Raw genomic sequence first — 20,682 nt, forward strand, 5'->3', positions numbered from 1 at the left:
GGATTCACATCCAGCAATGCTCAGGACTTACTCCTGGCTCTGTCCTTAGGGATCACTTCTAGTGATGCTCTACGGGGCCAAACTGGGTGCTGAGGCCATGCACCCGAACCAACCTCCAACCCTCAAACACTACTTCAAAACCAAACAAAACTGAGTGTCAAAAGCAGGTAGAGGATGTTCTTGATAGCCTTGATATTGCAAACCACAACGTCCAAAAGGAGAGAGTTAGACAGAGACAGAGACGTAAAGCCCCTTGCTGGCAGGGGTTTGGAGGGTGATGGGAGGGAACCTGGGGACACCAGAGCTGGAAAATGTACACTGGTGGAGTGTTGGAACACGGTTGGAGTGATGTACACTGGCCAGAAGTGATGGGTGTTGGAACACTGTAGAACAGAAGTCTAATCATGAACAGCTTTGTAAGGGTCTATGTCCCAGTGATTCAATAAAGTTTTTAAAAAATAAATAAAAATTAAAGTTCCTGACAGTGGGTTTTAGGCATGGCATTATTGCACACCAATGCCTCCAGCTGCATCAATTTCCACCGCCCGCAGTTCCCAGTGTCCTTCCCGACCCCGCGCGTTCCAGAGCTTTCGTGGCTGTTCCCGGCTCGGCTGGACCCTCCCTCCCAAGCCAGGCCCGGTCCAGCACAAAGCGCCCACGTCCCGCGCCATCCTCAGGGGCCCGCGGAGCCCTCGCGCACTTCCGGCCAGTTGTGACGTCCCGCCACGCGCAGCCGTCGCGACGACCCCGGAAACGAACCGGCCGTGGGGGGGGCGGTCCCTTCCTACGCCCCGCCCCCCGGCAACTCCTTCCGGCGTCACCGTGCGGCCGGAAGGAAAGCGGAACGCTGGGAGCCGGGGGCGGTCCCCGCGCCGGATCCAAAAGCGCGCGCACAGCGGCTGTCGGCGGGACCCTCGCACCTCGGCTCCCCGCCCCCTGCGCTGGGGTCCCCGCGACATGGCTTTCAACTTCGGGGCGCCGTCGGGCACGTCGGGCACCGCTGCAGCCACGGCGACCCCCGCGGGTGAGTGATGCGGCCCTGCGCGTCTCGCGGGGACTTGGCGGGGGGCGGCCGCGGCCCGCTCGGGGGTCTTCGGGGCGGCGCTGGACGGGGCAGGGCGGGGGTCGGGCCTCGCGTCGCGGGGAATCGGGGGCGGGGACCCCCTTCCCCGCGAGTTCCTGCCGCCCCCCCCCCCACCTGCTCCTCGTAGCCGAAGTCCGGGGTCCCGCCCGTGGGACCCCCCCACCCACCCTCGGCTCTCCTCGTCCTTCTCTTGCCTTCTTCTCCCTCCCCACCCTCCTCTTCTCCTTTTTTTTTGTTTTTACTTATTTTCGTTTGTTTCTTTGCCTGCACGCCTCCCAGGATTTGGTGGGCTGGAGACTGCCAACTCCACCGCCAGCGGGTTTAATTTTGGGGGCTTCGGCCTCGCGGCCAACCCCGCGGTGAACTTTAACCTGGGCGGTTTCGGTGTTTCCACCACCTCTGCGACACCCTTCAATTTTGGTAACAGTCTGGCGAGTGCAGGTAGATGACAAGCGGGGCGTCATCGTCGTCGTCGTCGTGGTCGTCGTGTGTGTCCGTGTCGTGCGCGCGCGCGCCGGAGTCCAAGAATCAGCCGGGGGTCTCCCGGGGGGCGGGGGGTGGGACGGGGACGGGGACAGGGACGGACGTCAAGACAAAAAAAAAAAAAGAAACATCCGTTCCCCGAGTGTCCCAAGTTCGGAGAATCTTCAGAAGCGATTGGATTTTGGGAGGGGGGTGGGGTCCCTGCAGCCCCTGCTTGGCTTCTGGGAGGGAGCTGGGCGGGATGCTACCCCCCCCCCCCACGTGGACCCCCACCCAGACAGAAGCATAAACTTCAAAGGATGTGGCTCCCAGGGAGGGGAGAGGCTTGCCAAGATAAAGATGGTTAAATTTGCTCACGGAGCAGGAGATCTTGTGCAAGGGAATCCCCCCCACCCCCCCAAAAAACATTGGATTGGGTTTTCAAATTTTGAGTATGTTGTTTTCCAAGGTATCAGCTCGGCACTCAGGCCCGTTTTCCCTGGGATTCTTGGACTCCTGCGGTCATTTTTCATATTTCCAGCATCTTTCATTGGAATTTCATCCAACTGTCCTTGTGGTTCCCGAGAGGGAACAAGTCTTATACGAACAGCAGTTAACTTCGTTTTTTTTTTTTTTAAAAAAAACCCTGAATGATAGTAATGATGATAATGACTGGTGATTAGGATACATTTATATAAAACACATGATTATAGATCCAAGAATACTCAACTTTTTCTGCATTTTTAAAGAAATGACTGGAGACTATTGTCAGATAACATTGAGTTCTAAAAGTTTAGATATGTTGCATTCAGAAAGGTAATTATAAAGATTTTGGTGTCTCTATGGACGGTTTGAACTTCACGTTGGAAATTTTGCAAAACACAAACTACAATGTTTCTATTCAAAACTAGGTTTCTGTACTTTAAGCACAGGCTCTTAAGAGTCTTGGTTTTGGCTGCTCGTATATGAATTTATTCTCCATATTCTGACATCATACCACCTATATGCCCATGCCAATTATATGCATTTGGTAAACATTTAGTTCCTAAAATTTATTTGTAAAGTCTGCTAACTTTCTGCAGTCCGTTGTTATTGCAATGCAAACATCACCCTAGCCTCTGAGTTGACTGGCCAGAGAGATAGTACAGCGGATAAGGCACGCGGCCACCCTGTATTGATTCCCGCATCCATATGGTGGGTCCCCTGAGCACCACCAGGACTGATTCCTGATTGTAGAGCCAGGAATAACCCCTGAGCAAGGTGTGATTCCCTTGCCCCCTCAAAAAAACAAAACAAAACAAAAAAAACCCTCGCTCAAGTTGAAAGCATTTTGAATAAGACAAGAAAAATACAAGGATAAAACAGTATCATCACTAAAGTATTTTAAGTGTGATCCCATATCATTTGCTATGTTTACTTTACCCTGTTTGCTTAAAATTGGCATTGGGTAAAACAGAAACATTTTGAAATTCATGTTTCCTAATCAAGCCACCCAACTCATAATTCAATAACAAATAAACCTAGTTGTATTTGCTTGATGTTAATGTTTATTTGGAGTTAAGAGTTTTAAGTTGTGTGTTTTGATAACATAACTTTTTAACAACTTGTATAGATAATAAGCCTTCAGGAAAGTGCTGATAGAAATTATTTTATTTTTTATTTTGTACTCTTGCAGATCCACTGTTAATAAACTTTTTTCTTTATGGAGATTGAGGAAATGGCAGTGTTTTTGTCATGTCTATTTAGAATATATCTTTTTCTATAAAGTGAGTAAACTAATAAGAACTAGTGTTTTAGGGTTTTTTTTTATCAAAACATTTACAGCTTTCAGTACTCTTAGAATTTTCAGGTAAATGGAGATTTTACTGTGTCTGGATATCATCATGCAGTTTATTGAGTAATTTTCCAATTCAGAATTATATGATGAATATTTATGGATTGTTTTTGTCTTCTTATATGTTTTATAATTCTGATGCATCTCTTTCTCATGTCAGAAATAAGAGATTAGTACTAAAATCCCAGAAAAATCTCATAACTCAGAGAGCTCTAATGATTCAAATACACACCGTAATGTCTTTTGGCATCACATTGGTATTCAGGTAAAGACTGACAATGGGGAAAAAAATCGCAAGGGGTTGGATGGGAGAACACTCCCTTTGTGTATCAAGTTAATAGTTAAGGTGATTCAGTCGCTAGACTTAACCTAAAAATGAATTTGGTTTCTGAGTTGCCAAACTGGTTCAGAGGCCTCTATGCCTGTGCTCGTCTTTCTGCCCTTGATACTTTGCTTTATCTCTTCCTTCAAGAAACACATTTCTTGTTATGTTTTCCTGAAAAGTGGCTTGGCCTTTTATGCTTGTTTTGTTTGGCCCACTAAGTTTCTTCATCAAGATTAAGCAGCTTTCAGGGGCCAGAGGGATAGTATAATGGGTAGGGTACTTGCCTTGCACTGGCTAGCCCAGTGCTTGATCGTAAGTACCTCATATAATCCAACTGTTCACTTGGTGGTCCCTGAGTGCAGAGCCGGAAGCAAGACCTTAGCATTGTTGGATGTGGCAAAAAAAGCAACAACGAAATTTAGGGTAAAGTTGATTTGTTATTTTACTGAAGTCAGGATTGTAAACTTCCTGCATAATCTACCATTTTAAACCCACTTGAATTAATTGGAAAAAGAGTTAGGATTTTAAAATCCATTAATTTCACATAGAAAAGTTAGATTTTCTACTGATGGGGTGGGATGGACCACTAAAATTAGTAATAAATTGCAATTTTGAGCAGTTACATTGGAATGTAGGATCTGCTGCCAATTTTGAAAATAATCCATGATAAACAATTCCATCGTATTCATTAATATTCTGCCTAAAATTTTGTATACACTGAGTTTGTGTCCTATTCTAAAAATATAAATACTTTTGTAGAGTTTGTAGAACAGGGCAGTAAGCTTAACATGTTTTCTCAGCTGTTACTATTAATCGCATCTTTAGTTGAAAGGGGTATAGAATTGCATTGTGATATTTCTTTAAATACTTAGACTTATTTCTTGCTACATGTTGATTTCTTGGTGCAGTTTTAAAATGATGTACATAGAGAAAAAATAGGTTGATACATTTTTGCCTTCTAGTGTAACAGTTATTTATTCTGGCCTTTTTTTTTTTTTTAATTAGGTGGGTTTGGAGGATTTGGGACAACAACAACAGCAACAGGTTCTGCATTCAGTTTTTCTGCTCCAACTAACACAGGGAGCACTGGTAAGAGGATATCTAAACATTTGTAGGTATAAATGAGTTGGAAATCGATTTTATTTTAACCGAAGCAATTCTGATGTTTTATTCAAAGGATTGTTCGGTGGTACTCAGAACAAAGGTTTTGGATTTGGTACTGGTTTTGGCTCAACCACAGGAACTAGTTCTGGTTTAGGTACTGGCTTGGGAACTGCACTGGGATTTGGAGCATTAAATACACAGCCGCAGCAGCAGCAAACCAGTAAGTATGAGAGATTCTCACTTTGAAATGTTTTTTTTTTTAATTAGCATTATAGTTAAAAACACTTTATTATCTTTTAAATACTATAAATAGTTTATAAAGTTCCAAGGACGATTACTTATTTTCTATATAATAGCAGTGAGGGGGGGGGTGGCATGAGTAGAATTGTTTTTGTGTTTAGTATTACATTTTTGTTGACACTGCTATAAATAAGTTAAAAATAGACAGTGGCACAAAAGTATAGTCATCTAGTTATGTACAAGGCAGAAAACCTCTTGTAACCACTGCCCATATACAGAGTAGGGCCCTGGCTAATGACTTAAGAAGTCCATTTCGTTCCTAATCACTTCTGCATGGCAGAACTTTATCTCTCTTATGAAAATCTCTTCCTTTTCTTGATAGTTCTATCACTCAAGCATTTAAACAATATTGTTTTGTCTGTCTTTTAAATGTTTCTTTTTTATGGCTTTTAAGTTTTATCCTGTTTATTAAAGAAAATTGAATCATTTGTAAGAGTTTTTTCTGCTAGGACTTGATTGCATTCTTGGTATAGTGTATTCTTTGATTCTCTATTTCCTATGAATTGAACTGTCTCTAAAAGGGTTGTTTAGTTGATGACTCAGTTTTTTGTTTGCAAGATTGTAGGTAATAGGGTTTTGTTTTGTTTTTTAACAGTGTTGTGTTCATAGCAGCCATTGGTGATGTCAGGAGTTGTACAATGGTGTTATTTCAACTCCACATTCCTTCGCTGTTTATTTGCTAACTAAACCACTATAAAACTTTGGTTATTTCTCTTTAATAGTTTTCAAAATAAAGAGTTGGTTCCCTATTATTCTTCTGAAGTGATTTTTTTTTAACTAACATGTCATAACTCATTTAAAACTATTTGATATGTTTTAATCCATTGCTGTTAGTGTTCTCATGATGCTGAAATTCTCTGGCCTGTATATATAAGCCTTGTGACATTGTTTCCCAGATCCTTCTGATACAGGCATAGAATTAGGTTTGAGCTTCTGTCTTTTAAAAAAATTTTTTTTTTTTTTTTTTGGTTGTTGTGAGGGAGTGGGCTGTGTCCCACCCTGCTCTGCTCAGGGCTTACTCCCAGTGGGGCGTCAGGGATCATATGCAATACTGGGGATTAGTAAGTGCCGAAACTGTTGTACTATCTCTTTGACATTAAGATTATTCTTTTACTAGCAGGTAGGGCGATATGTCCCAAGATAACTTTGTATGGATCAATTCTCAAAAGAACCCTATGCAATAGTACTGTTAGACTTTCACTAGCTGGGGAGCAGAAACTGAGAGGTTAAGACTTGATCCATGTACTTCTTAAGAACAACCACAAGAATAAGTTCCTTGACTTACCATCTAAATGTTTTTTCATTTTCTGTAGTCACCTATCTCTTAATTGTGTGATTTTTCTTCTTTAGGTCACTTGATTGGCTAAAATTCATCCTACCCAGTGGCTGAAAATTAATAATAAAATGAATTTAATTTTCTAGTCTGTAGTGTGGAGACAGTAATATCAGAACCATTCTCATGTTCCACTTTTCTATTATTCTGTAGAAATAGAAAGTTTGATGGAATCTGGTAGTTGTGGAAAAGTAAAGGGATTTTTGTTCTTGTTTTTGGGAATTGTCTTCCTAATGTCAGGTTTTGAGTTGGGTATTTTTATTAGGAAAAATGAGACTGTGAATCTGGCGCCATTCATTTTCAAAATAAGACAAGCTCATTCTTAGATGTTGCAGCCATTTATTGACTGTCAGGTTAAGAAGGTTGCCAGTCTGCTCATAGTTCACAAGGAGAACAATAAACATCCAAGTTGATGGAATAATAAGCACCAGTTATGTATTTTCATACTTGAATGTATTTTGTAATGTGTGTGCTATGCATAATATGAATTAATACGTGATTATAATAAAGTAGATCATATATGGAGGCAGTAGAATACAGAGGAGGCTCAAAATTTTGAAGGAATTAAAGAACTGAAAATCAGAAAACATTTTTTGCAATAAGGGAAGAGTTTTGGTGAAGCGGTGTTGATATAGTACATATGGATTGATACTGCTTTATTTTTTCTGGCTTATTTTGTATCCGGTCTAGAAATATAACAGCAACAAAAGTTGTTTAAAGAACTTCTGCAGCTTAACAAACTTCACTTTTCCACTTTCATTTTCTTTTGATGTTTTTTAGTGAACAAAACACTTTTTTTCTGGTAATAGAGTTGCGTTAAGATGGCATTATTAGAAATACAAATTTAATATTACCAGGCTTTTTATTAGTTTTTTGTTACTACCATAATGCAGTAGCAAATACATAATGGTTTAAAACAATAAGTATTTGGAAGTTCAAAAATGGTTTCTCTGAACTAAAATCAAGGTGTTTGCAGGGACCTGTTAATTTCACAAGGCTCTGGAGACTCTATTTCACTGCATTTTCCAGCTTTTGTTTCAATATTTCTTGACTAGTTGACCTTCCTCTTATCCTCAGTGTCAGTCACCTAGCATCTTCAAATCTCATCTTGCGTCTGACTTTCCTCTTTTCTATTAAGGACCTTGAGGATTATGTGGTGGTTATCCAGTCATGCCAAAAGCCTCTTCACTTAAACACACCTACAGTGTCCCCCTTACATTGTAAAAGAACATCTTTACAGGTTCTGGGAGTAGGAAGGAGACATCTTGGGGATGGGTCACTATTTTTGCCTACCATACCTAGAATTTGAATTAATTTTTTTAAATACTAATTTTGGGGTGCATTTTAAGCATTAGGTGGTCTCTTCAGCCAGCCAGCACAAGCGCCTACACAGTCCAACCAGCTGATTAACACTGCAAGTGCTCTTTCTGCCCCAACGATATTGGGAGATGAGAGAGATGCTATTTTGGCAAAATGGAATCAACTACAGGCCTTTTGGGGAACAGGAAAAGGATTTTTCAACTATAGCATTCCACCGGTGGAATTCACACAAGAAAATCCCTTTTGCCGATTTAAGGTATTAATACTGCTTTTGATCTTCATTTGAAGAATGTAAGAGAAAATAGGTTATGTGGATTAAGATGATGCCAAGAAAGCAATTGCTTAGAATTTTGCTACATCTTGAATGTCATACATTATACTTTTGTTTCAGAAGTCTAGAAATTATGAAATTGGTTTCTTACACGTATATATTGAAAGTCACCAGAATATGATTAAAGCCCAAGATAATTTACAACTAAAGGAAGAAAAATGTTAGTAGAAGGGATTTGACTGACTGAAGGAGCAATTCATGCTCAGATTGAGTGGTATCCTAACATTTGTCAGGAAAGTACTCCCTAGTCTAATAGTGTAATTCTTTTGTTATTATGAAAGTGTGATCCCAAAGGCATTAAAACAGTACAGTTCTTTTTTTTTTAACCTATAAAACAAACTTGTTTGAATTTGACTCCTCAGAGACTCTGTTCAGATTCTGTTCATCAACTCATGGGAACATACAGGTCAGTTTGACAGTAAGGTTCTCATGACAAATTAATGCTTAGCAGTACAAACTATAATCAGTCCCTTTTGAGTTTTGTTGGCCTCTGTCAGACTCTGAAATGTAATCATTGTGTTCTGTTTGGAGATGCAAAGTTGGATGAGGATTAGATTCTTGAGGGTGATTAAACAAGTGATGACCAGCCTGTATTAGCATCTCTGTTCCATTCCTCTAATAAAAAATACAAGTGTTTTGAGTATAAATCGATGAAATGTTAAGACTTTGTTTCATAATGAAGATTACATTAGTAGCGTAGGTTGAACAGAACAGTTTAATTTTGATGGGGAGAGGGGGGCTCCCCTCTCCGTGCGGTGCTCAGGGGACCTAGGGGTCATTGCTGGCAACACTTTGCTCAGCTGTGCACTTCAGCTGATAGCTGTTGTCACTGAACCTTTCACAGGGGGTTCCGTGCTGAAGGCCAGCCAGGACTGGTATGCTCGTTGCAACTCCAGTGCTGCTTGGGCCTGGTAGCATTGGTGCCACCAGGACCCTAGCCAGCAGTTCTGGGGGAGAGGGAGATACAGTACCAAAGCTCGAACTCACTGTCTAGTGCATGCCAGGCATATGCTTATCCCTTTGAACTATCTTTCCAGTCCTAATTATTCTTTTGAAAATTGATATATTTAGCATGCATAGGTTAAATTAAGAATAAACTTTAAAATATTTTCAAAGTGATGTGTAAGTAGAAAGAGGGGAAAAAATTATTAAAAAGGCTTGTCATATAGAAGTTAAATAAAAGCAAATCAATTTAGTAAAGTTTCATGTTACATGAAACTGTAAAATCTGTAGGTATTTTTAATAGTATTTGTAATTTGGTAGGGCTATTATTGTACTCCAGAAGTATTCCTCATTTATTTCTTTACCTAAAATGGTTTTAAATTTCATGTCTGTTATGTACTAAGACAACTAATTCTGTGCTGTTTGCAGTGATTTATCATAACAAGCTTAGTTCTTTAAACAGTGTTCAGAAATACATATCCAATGATGATGAATATCAGTTTTTCAGATGAGAAAGTTATTTTGTTCAAGGGGAAATTCAAGTTTCATCGTTCTTGGATAAAGTTGTTATTAATAACATTGTATACCCCAGAGGTACAGAGTGATGGGAAGCTTCATTACCAGATATTAAGCTCTATTTTAGCAATCGATAAACGTTAAAAGGTTGATTTAAGATCTATACAGGGGCAAGAGAGATTGTACAACAGGTAAGGCAAGATAGTACAATGGGTACGGCTTTTGTCTTGCATGCAGCTAAACTGGGTTTTTGTCTGGCACCTCATATAGTCCCCCGAGCACCGCCTGGGGTGATCCCTGAGTGCAGAGCCAGGAATAAACCCAGAGCACCACCAGGTATGGCTTCAGTGCAAAACAAAACACCTATATCTATTTTTAATATTATTTATTATTTTGTTCCACAGGCAGTAGGTTATAGTTGTATGCCCAATAATAAAGATGAAGATGGGCTTGTGGTTTTAGTTTTCAACAAAAAGGAAACAGATATTCGAAGCCAGCAACAGCATTTGGTAGAATCATTGCATAAAATATTGGGAGCAAACCAGACCCTCACTGTAAATGTAGAGGGTATTAAAACGTTGCCAGATGACCAGTAAGTATACATTATAGTTTTTTTTTTGCTTGAGTCCAAGACGTAATCAACAGTGTTCTTGTTATTAACATAGAAATTAGATCTCAGAGCAGAATGCTGTTTCTCAATAATTTTTCAGTTTCTACAGAAACATTTGTTTAAATCAAAGAAAAATGATTTTTTTAAATTTTGGGCTTCCGAGATACTAATAATTTTTTAGAGTTTCTCATTTACAAATAGAAGCAATCATGGTTGTGTGCAAATCAAGGACCACAAACATTACTGGCAAGTTTTAGCTGATTTTCCTTGCTTTTTATTCATCTGCGATCAGTTTCCCTGTCCTGTAAATAATTTTTAGATATATTGGAAAGGTTTAGATTATTTTGAGTTAGAAGAGTTATTATTAACAAGACATAATCACCGGAGTTAGAATTCTTAGTCTTAATTGCTGTAAGCTGCAAAAGATCTTCCAAAATACTTCTCATTTCCAGGAGAATAGTTAATTCCATAATACTTTGCAGCTAAGTAAGCCTTTATATCTTATTTTAACTTTATTTGAACTTACAAATGGATCTAAGATTTTCGATATGCCAGACACAGTAACAACAAAGTCTCCAATGGAGACGTTACTGGGCCCGCTCGAGCAAATCGACGATCAACGGGAGGGCCTTTTTTTGAAAAATTAAGAAAACATATTTTCCATTTTAATTTCTGAGAATAGCTTCCCCCCTTAAAAAATTACCTAGCTCCATGTTGTATTTGTGTCTCGGAGTTAGTGTACTCCATGTTTTGAAACTTGGTTTTTCTCCTTCCCCCAACCCCACAATCTTCCCAGGACAGAAGTTGTCATTTATGTTGTTGAGCGGTCTCCGAATGGTACTTCAAGAAGAGTTCCCGCAACGACATTATATGCGCATTTTGAACAAGCCAATATCAAAACACAATTGCAGCACCTTGGCGTAACCCTTTCTATGACGAGAACAGAACTGTCTCCTACACAGATCAAACAGCTTCTACAGAACCCTCCTGCTGGTATGTTTCTGGAATCAAACAGTTGTGAAAATAATGTATTTAGAAATACTTGTGGGCCCCATTTGGGAAAGGGTTGGTTACTGATGCTAAAGCATAGCCAATTTATTATGTGTTTATTTTGATACGTTGTGTTAAACATTTCTGTTCACCTGTATCATACGTTTAATTGTGTAGCTTATACGTTAGAAATTTTTGACTGAAGGAAAATAGTCGGTTTTTATCCTCAGTGGTCCCCGGTACTAGATCTTAGTATTGAGCCATCTAGTCACCCATTTGGTTAAATATCACCAGGAATAACCCATGGATCTCCTGAGCACTGCTTGGGGAGGCCCCCCAAGCCCTCAGAATATCTGCTCGAGACTTACAAATGAATCTCGGAAGAGAGCAACATGCTGCAGAGATGTCTCCCCACCCCGCGATTTCATCGGGCAGCTCAGAGAGGGGTAGATGTGTCCCTCCGCCTGCCCCCTCCCCCCCAAATAGACACTCTTTATAATGTATATAATAATATACTTTTTATATAATGATCTATTTTTTCAGTTTCTCTTGTTTTTCCTGAGCATTAAAGTAAAATCTGAAGGTGTTTTCACCATAAAATGTTCTAGATGTCATAACTATGATAGATCTCTTTACTTCCTTTCTATGGATGTCATGATTTATTGTAGGGTTAATCCCTGCGTTGTGATTTTTATTTTTATGTAAACATTTTTAATTTTTTTTCCCCAAGATCTCCGAACATATTTAAGCATTTGAAAAATAGGGAAAGCTTCATAAATTTGCATATTACTCTTGTGCAGGGGTCATCACTGCCTTTTTTTTTTTTTTTTTTGGTTTTCTGGGTCACACCTGGCAATGCACAGGGGTTACTCCTGGCTCATGATGCACTCAGGAATTACTGGCGGTTCTCGGGGCCATATAGGATGTTGGGAATCGAACCCAGGTCGGCTGCATGCAAGGCAAACCCCCTACCCTCTGTGCTATTGCTTCAGCCCCCAGTATCTTTTAAATTAGAATGCTGTATCATTCTAATATTAGCTTAATGTGCTCCTGAAGCAAGTACTTTTGCTGTGATTTTTAACATAAACATATATGGGTTTTTTAAAAAAGGATTGTGCGTTGCACATTTTCTACATCTTGACTTTTCACTTAATTTTTCATAGTTCTTCCCATCGAAGATCAACGGGAGGGCCTTTACCTTACCTTACCTTCCCATTTCAGCACATGAAGATAAAAATCTTATTTCTAAAAAATTTTTTTCATTTTAGGCCACAGCTGGTGGTGCTTACGACTTCCTCTCAACTCTGCTCCAAAGGATCACTCCTGGCAGAGCATGGGAAACCATATTTATTACAGGGTGCCAGGGATCAGTCCTGGGTTGGGTGTGTGCAAAGCAAGTACCTTGCTAGCTATACCATCTATCCAGCCCCAAATCTTACTTTCTAAGACATCATGAAACACTTCCAGTTGTTTCCAGGTTTTGTTGGTAGAGGATCCTCAGCGCGCTGGGCTAGTGGTTCAATACAAGGCTCCTGTGGTGCTGCGGATTAGCTGCACCCACTCGCTCGTTGGTATTGAGAGACCTCAGGGCTCCAGCTCGTGATGCTTGGGGGTGCCCAGGATGAACGAGGGTCAGCCACGCGCAAGGCATGCATCTTCACCCTGTGCTATCTCTCCAGCCCTTTAGCCTTTAATTTTGCCATTCTGGTGGCAAAGAATTTTCATTTGTGTTTCCCTGATTACTATCGTGTGTGTGCTTATCATCGACAAAATTTGTTCCTGTGAATTACCCATGTCATGTTTGCTTACTTCCTGTTATATTTTGTCTTTTGATGTGTGTGCCACATGCAGCAGTGCTCAGGGGCTACTCCCCACCCTGTGTTCAGGTGTCACTATTTATTAATGGTGCAGTACTTTTCCATTGAGTGTCTCTGCTGTGGATTACTCAGTCATTTGTTGGTCGAAGTTTTAAATCTTACTATTTTGGGGGGGGTTGGAGCCACACTGGTGCTCAGGGCCTACTCCTGGCTCTGTGCTCAGGGATCACACCTGTTGGTGCTCAGAGAAGCAGTATGGGGTGCCAGGGACCAAACCTGGGTTGGCCACATGTAAGAAAAGCTCCCTACACACCTCAAATTAAGCCTCACACATTTTTTAATATGTTCACATTTGACAGTCTTTCATAGAAGCTTTTGGGGTTTATATCTTTAGTCTTTACTCATGTAGATATTATCAAAATGGTAAATAGTTTTCTTTAGAAAAAAGGTGTTTTTTTTTTTTATTCTAGGTGTTGATCCTATTATCTGGGAACAAGCTAAGGTGGATAACCCTGATTCTGAAAAGTAAGTGTATCTTCATCTTACTTTCATTTAAGATCAAGTATTTGCTTTGAGTTGTTTCATTTTAACAAATAAGTATAACACAGCAGTACCAGTTATATTATATTGCACTTAAAAATAGAATTTTCAGCTGAACTGTATTTCCTTATTTGTAAAATAGGTAATCAAGTAAGATCCGTGTGTGTGTGTGTGTGTGTGTGTGTGTGTGTGTGTGTGTGTGTTTTGCTTTCTCACATCTGGCAAATGCTTAGGGGTAAGTTAATACCTGTCTGGGCAGTAAGAAAGTACGCCCGGTGATGCTTGGGAGGACAATCTGAGATGCTGGGGATCTAACCTGGGTTGGCTACGTGCAAGGCAAGCACCCTACCCTCTGTACTATTGCACCAGCACTTGATCTACATATACTTTTAGTCATTGATGTATTTTAGAACCTTAGAAATTTAATGTGAAGTAATGTGAATGTTACTATGAAGACCTTATCATGTAACAGTTAGTTTGAAAATTGACCTCCTGGATTTCTTCAGATTAATTCCTGTGCCAATGGTGGGTTTCAAAGAACTGCTTCGAAGACTGAAGGTTCAAGATCAGATGACTAAGCAGCATCAGACCAGATTGGATGTAAATATCAGATGCTTTTTCAGATTCTGCTAGTTTTGATAGTAGGGTAATTTTTACTTCTTAGAAGCTGTTAGGAAATGTTGTTTATTTTGGAAGAGCTTGGGAACTATTCATCTTTGAAGATTTTGTAGAATTCACTGGTGAACCTATCTGAACCTTGGCTTTGTTCTTGGAGATTTTTAATTAGAGTTCTAATTTTCATACTCATGATGGAACTCCACAGATTTTCTACTTCCTCCTATGCAGTCTTAGAGGAGTTTATGTGATTCTAAAAATGTGTCCATATTTTTCTTGTTTCTTCAGCTTAATGGCATGTTTAAGCTTTTCATTAGCTTGGGAGGCTTTTTCCCCAGCTGTGAACCTGTGTTTATCTTTTAAATTGCAGCAGGCTGTTTCCTAATCATTCTAGACTTTATGCCTTTTATAGGAGAATTAAGTCCATTGACATACTGATGAATTGGGGAGTTGGGGGGTTGCACACTAGCTTTCTCCTGGCATTTAGGATACCCTTTGCTTTGGGATGAAAGCTGTGTCTTGTTAAACAAGACCCTGAGGAAAGTGCTCTTTGGCTCTGAGCTTGTTTGCTGGTGTGTGTTCTGAAGCACTGACTCTCCCTGAGGCGATGGCTCTTCTCCTGTGAGGCTCCTTGTGGGGTAGTGTTCAGTTGCTCATAAGTGCTTTGTTGCTATTCTGCAAGAGCATTCAGAGAACTGTTTCTGTTCAGTCATTTTGACCCACCCCTTTGAGCCTGATAGACACAAAAAAGATTTTTGTCTTTTTATCCATTGAGCCACCCTGTGTCTTTTAATTAGTAAATTCAGACAATTAATAACATTACAATTTTTTAAAAATGATTTACTCAAATATTTCCCTTTTTAAAAAAAGTATATGAGGACAGGGACCATACTCTGCAGGTGTATGGTAACCCATGCTCAAGGGTTACTCCTGACCTCTGTGGTGAGGAATCTGTCCTGGCGGTGCTCAGGGAATCATATAGGATGCCGGAAATTGAACCCAAGTCAGCTGCATACAAGGCAAGCACCCTACCCACTGTATAATCTCTCCAACCCCTAAATGGTATTTAAAAAGAATATTTAGGTCTATAAGGGGAATGAAAAGAATGTTTAGATCTATAAGGTGAAGAAGCACAAATATATATTTAAAGGTAGTTTGTTTTGAGAAATGAATCTCAGGTTTAAGTATATTTTGCAGATAAAAACAATTGATAAATATACCTTTATGTGATTTACATTAATTTTTAAAAAACAGATTATATCTGAAGATATTAGTGAATTACAGAAGAATCAAACTACAACCATGGCCAAAATTGCACAATACAAGCGGAAACTCATGGATCTTTCTCATAGAACTTTACAGGTAATTTTTTTCCCCCCTCAACATTTGTGACAGTATCTGTATGTGTCATAGAAGTGCTAAATAGGATTTTTTGTAATAGGAGAAAAAGAAGAGTCTTCAATAATTTGAAATAAAAAGTACCCATTTCAGTTAAATCCAGAAGTTAGAAGAGAGATTCACAGGATTGGGTACAAGTAAAACTCTAAAATTCACATCTTATTGAGGGAAGAGGTGAGGAGAGAAGCAGTGAATAATCAATCTTGGGTTAAAGCATTTAAGAAGTCAGTATATATGGTTTTCATACAAATAGAAAATTTAGATTTCTAGGAAGCAGTATAATAAGATGAAAAGCAATTAAACTTTTGGCATACTAAAGAGGTAATAAAAAGTAATAACTTGTAATAATTCGTGGGAATAAAGTAAAGGTATTTTTAGATGGAAATTTATAGCCAAAAAAAAGTCTTCACCTTTGGGGCTCAGGATATCTTATGTGGTGCTGGGGCTCAAACCCAGGTCAACTGTGTTCAAGGCAAGCACCCTACCTGCTGTACTATCTCTGGCCTAAAAATTCTTTTAAAATATAAATGGAAAAAATATTTTGGCCCAAAGTAAAAACATTCAAAGTTGTCAGAGATGTCACTCAATGGTTGAATGCTTGCCTTGTGTGTGTTTGAGACTTTGGGTTCAATCCCTGGTATGGCCAAAAAAATGGGGTAAAAAGTGAAATTTTTTAAAAAGATGCACATATTTATATTATATACATACATACCTATCTAAAAGTTATAAAAAAGACTTGTGGAATAGTATAGAAGTTAAAGGACTTGGGACTGGAGCAATAGCACAGCAGGTAGGGCGTTTGCCTTGCACACAGCCAACCTGGGTTTGATTCCCAGCATGCCATATGGTCCCCTGAGCACCGCCAAGAGTAATTCCTGAGTGAGGAGCCAGGAGCACCCAAAAAGCAAAAAAAAAAAAAAAAAAAAAAAAAAAAACCCCAAAAATTTAAAAAAATAGAAAAATTAAAAAATAAAAAACAATAAAAAGAAACTAACTCTGATGATAAGTTTTACCGTCATTCAGTTTTGTGTTACTCTGGAGGTTTTCATGACATAAAACATGATTGTGTACCAAGAAAACCCAAAGGAATAAAACTATAGAGTTAATAGGTAAGATGATTAAATACATAAAAATATAAAAATCAGTATTTTTTTATACTCTTAAAATAGGAAAATATCTTACTATGATGACAGGGTTGTAAAATACTTAGGAATAAATTTGTGAGGAAAGTACAGACTAATCAGAGGGGATGAAAAAAGATGTGTAATGCAAATGGAACCAAGAGAGCCCCCCTCACCACACTGTGTTAGACAAAATAGACTTTAAATCTAAGTATTAAGACAGTATGCTACTGAACAATATCAATGAAGACTTTAAAAATGAAAATAATAGCTGAGAATAAAAATTGAATCATGCCAGTTAATGGAAAGTAGCAAAAACAGAGGGAAGTTATAGTGATATATATATATATATATAGCTCAAGGAATAAGAAAAATTTAAATTTTGTTCCTACAGAAACTAGAGAGGAAAGATTTTATTAATATTGTTGGAATTTTGTTGTTTAGGTCCTGATCAAACAAGAAATTCAGAGAAAGAGTGGATATGCCATCCAAGCTGATGAAGAACAGTTGCGAGTTCAGTTAGATACAATTCAGTGTGAACTAAATGCTCCTACTCAGTTTAAGGTAAGACTAGAAGATTCTTGCTTTGTAGAAGACTATAATGCAAGAATCAGCTATCTCTGCATAAAAATGTCACATGGCCTTCAAAAAGAAAATTTTGTATATTTAATAAAAATAATTATTCCCTTTCATCAGAATTCCTAAGAAAGGCTCTCAAGAACAGACTTTTTAATCACATTGTTTCATTAATGTTTCCCTATACTAAAATATAGGAAAATTATACTAAGTATAATTTTTTTTTTCCCTCCCATTGATCATCGATTTGCTCAAGCAGGCCCAGTAACGTCTCCATTGGAGACTTTGTTGTTACTGTGTTTGGCATATCGAATACATCACGGGGAGCTTGCCAGGCCCTGCCGACTAAGTATAAATATACTAAGTATAATTAGTATATTTTATACTAAGGGAAAATTACTCATCCTGTTAAATGAAGATATTTCATTTTAGAAGTTATTATTAGCAGTTGTAATTTGACTCAAACTTATTTTTAGGGCCGACTAAATGAACTGATGTCCCAAATTAGGATGCAGAATCACTTTGGAGCAGTTAAATCCGAAGAAAAGTATTACATAGATTCCGATCTGTTAAGAGAAATTAAGCAGGTAAGTCTTTTTAAGAAGTTGATTTTCCAGTGGTGAATGCACCGCTTCACATTCATTTAGGATGGTTGTCCCACCCCAACCCCACCCAAAACAGAAAGAACAAGCTGTTGTGGATGGGAAGAATTTATTAGGTAGGGCTGGTAGGTAGCATGTGTTTGAGTGGGGGCCACAACTGGAGCCTGATTTCTTTGCAGTTGCTTGTTTCCCTGTGCAGATCTGCCTCTTGGCTCTCGAAGCCTCCCCCTCAACCCCCAGTGTATTGTAAAAGAATATGTCAGTGTTGCCATGTTGTTTGGGAGCAGCTCAGGGGTTCTCAGGGATCACTCGTAGCTCTGCGCTCTGGGATCTCTCCTGGTGGGGTCTGGGAACCATTTGTTGTGCTGGAGATTGAATCTGGTTTGGCCACGTGCAAGGCAAGTGCCTTACCTGCTGTACTGCTTCTCCTGCTTAGGCCTTGAGTAGTTCAAATCGTGATAAATCTTATCAGCAAATAACTTGCATGCCTTACTATGGATATTGCCATTGTACACAACTAAAAGCTAGTTTTGGTGTTTAGATTTTGGGGAAATATATGTAGTATTTAAATTTAATTGTAAATAATTTCAATAACATTCGATTTCAGCATATTAAAATGAATAATGGGAATAATAAAAGCAGTTTCTAAAATACTAAAATAAGAATTTTGTTTTGATAATAAATTTGGTTGATCCCGGTTCGATTCCTCTGCCCCTCCCTCTCGGAGAGCCCGGCAAGCTACCGAAAGTATCTCGCCCGCACGGCAAGACCTGGCAAGCTACCCGTGACGTATTCAATATGCCAAACACAGTAACAACAAAGTCTCACAGTGGAGACGTTACTGGGCCCCCTCGAGCATATCGATGAACAGCGGGAGGACAGTGCTAAATTGACAGTGCTGATAAATATGGCTCATCACCGTATATAATCCTGAGCAAGTTACTTAACCTGTGTCTATCTTCAGAGATAACAACATCCTAAAGGATCTCAAAAGGATTTAAAATAGTCCAAAAGATTAGAATGCATCTTAAGAGGGAGCCCCGTGTTTAATCCCTGGCACCACATGATCCATTCTCAGGCACTACTGGGAGCAGCCTCTAAGCACCCAGCATTCCCACCTCAGTAATAATAAGGTTAATTTTAAAGTTAGTTAATTTCCTACCCATGAACTTTTTTTTTCTTTTTGGGTCACACGCAGCGATGCTCAGGGGTTACTCTTGGCTCTGTACTCAGGAATTACTCCTGGCAGTGCTTGGGGGACCATATGGGATGCCAGGTATTGAACTCGGGTCGGCCGCGTGCAAGGCAAACGCCCCCCCTCCACTGTTTTATCGCCCCGGTTCCCCCCCCACACCATTAATTTCTTAAAGCTTCTTAAGACTAGGGTGGGACTAAAGAATATTAGCCACTATAATTAATGTGCTATACATTTTATATTTCAAAACTTAAAATATTAGTTTTAGAAAATCTTTAGAATAATTTGAGGGGCGGTGGGGCTTTTGGGGTCACACCAGTGATGCTCAGGGGTTACTCCTGGCTTTGCACTTAGGAATTACTCCTGGAGGTACTCAGAGGACCATATGGGATGCTGGGGACAAACCCAGGTCAGCCACGTGCAAGGCAAACTCCCTCCAACTGTACTATCACTCTGGCCCCCATAATGATTATTTTGCTAGTAATTAGTATTCCTTGGATTTCTTGCTGGGGACTGCCCTGCCCATCGGTGCCAGGGTTCCACACGTGCGTGGGCTCTGGTGTGCAGAGCATGTGCCCACCCTGGAGATTTCTCCAAGCCCGCATGCTTGTTTAACATCATGCTTTTCTAAAATAAGAGGTTGAGGGTACTGTTTGTCACATTCTTGATTTCATTTCATTGTATATATCGTACAAATCATTAATAAGAGGGAAAGATACAGTATGCTTTAGTATATATAAGCATTATATTCAGAGCAGCTGCCATGTGTTGTTGCTAGTACGGAAAAACAATTTCTCCTATAAAAGCTTGCTGTTTAATAGAACATAATTTTCTCTTGTTCTAGCATTTGAAACAACAACAGGAAGGCCTTAGCCACTTGATTAGCATCATAAAAGATGATTTGGAAGACATAAAGTTGGTTGAACATGGATTGAATGAGACTATCCACAGCAGAGGTGGTCTTTTTAGTTGACAGTCAACTGTCAAGGGTTAGTTTGTGAGATGGATCTTCATCAGGCCTTCTTGAAGAATGAAACTGAAGGTGAAGAATGAAACATGGAGGAGAAAGAAAAAATCCTCCTCGCTTGGTTTTTGGAATGTTACTGACTTCTTGTTCTTCAAATCTGAAATAATGTAAGTCACTTTGCAGCTCTTCAAAATATCTTTGAAAGATATCTGAAGTCCTTTTTTAAGGAGAAGTCCATAATTACCAAAAATCCGTACTATTGGCATATTACTGTTCATTTCCACACTAGCACTGTTAAAAGTAATCAGTGCTTATTTGAGCCTGTACTCTGTTTTCCACAGCAAGTATTTATGTCTGCTTTGCACATAACGAAATAAACTGTATGATTACTTGGCTATTAGAGAAATTTGTACTTCAAACTGTAAATGATAAATCAGTTTGTATTATTTGTGAATTACTTTGCAAGAGTAAAGAAAATCCAATTGTATTTAATGATTAATGTGGTTTTCTTTTCATTATACTAAGACTTGAAAATATATTTTTATATTGTTTTACTTATTTGGAATTTACAGAACAGAAGCCAATTGGCCATAACAAAATCACACTTTATCGTCCTTGCAACTTTTTTAAAAAACCTTTTTATTTTAAGATGAAAATTTATAAATAAATTCCTGATTATAAGTACTTTCATATAATTCTG

General features: G+C 39.1%; 1 protein-coding gene across 2 annotated transcripts; it reads left to right on the top strand.

Moving 5' to 3' along the window:
* The first annotated feature begins 830 nt into the window (after positions 1–830).
* Positions 831–20,677, top strand: NUP54 (nucleoporin 54). 2 transcript variants are annotated; one of them, XM_056111249.1, is made up of 13 exons: positions 831–1,024; positions 1,364–1,525; positions 4,711–4,794; positions 4,883–5,029; positions 7,792–8,018; positions 9,956–10,143; positions 10,958–11,154; positions 13,439–13,493; positions 14,015–14,108; positions 15,378–15,485; positions 17,087–17,206; positions 17,695–17,805; positions 19,860–20,677. In XM_056111249.1, the coding sequence occupies exons 1-13, from the start codon at positions 958–960 to the stop codon at positions 19,986–19,988; spliced, it is 1,689 nt and encodes a 562-aa protein (XP_055967224.1). In that variant the 5' UTR covers positions 831–957; the 3' UTR covers positions 19,989–20,677. The 2 variants fall into 2 exon arrangements, with proteins under 2 accessions (XP_055967224.1, XP_055967225.1); XM_056111250.1 differs by lacking the exon at positions 1,364–1,525.
* Positions 20,678–20,682: the final 5 nt, after the last annotated feature.

The sequence above is a fragment of the Sorex fumeus genome, unplaced genomic scaffold (genome assembly GCF_029834395.1).
Source record: "Sorex fumeus unplaced genomic scaffold, SorFum_2.1 ptg000013l, whole genome shotgun sequence".
Taxonomy (NCBI): Eukaryota; Metazoa; Chordata; class Mammalia; order Eulipotyphla; family Soricidae; genus Sorex; species Sorex fumeus.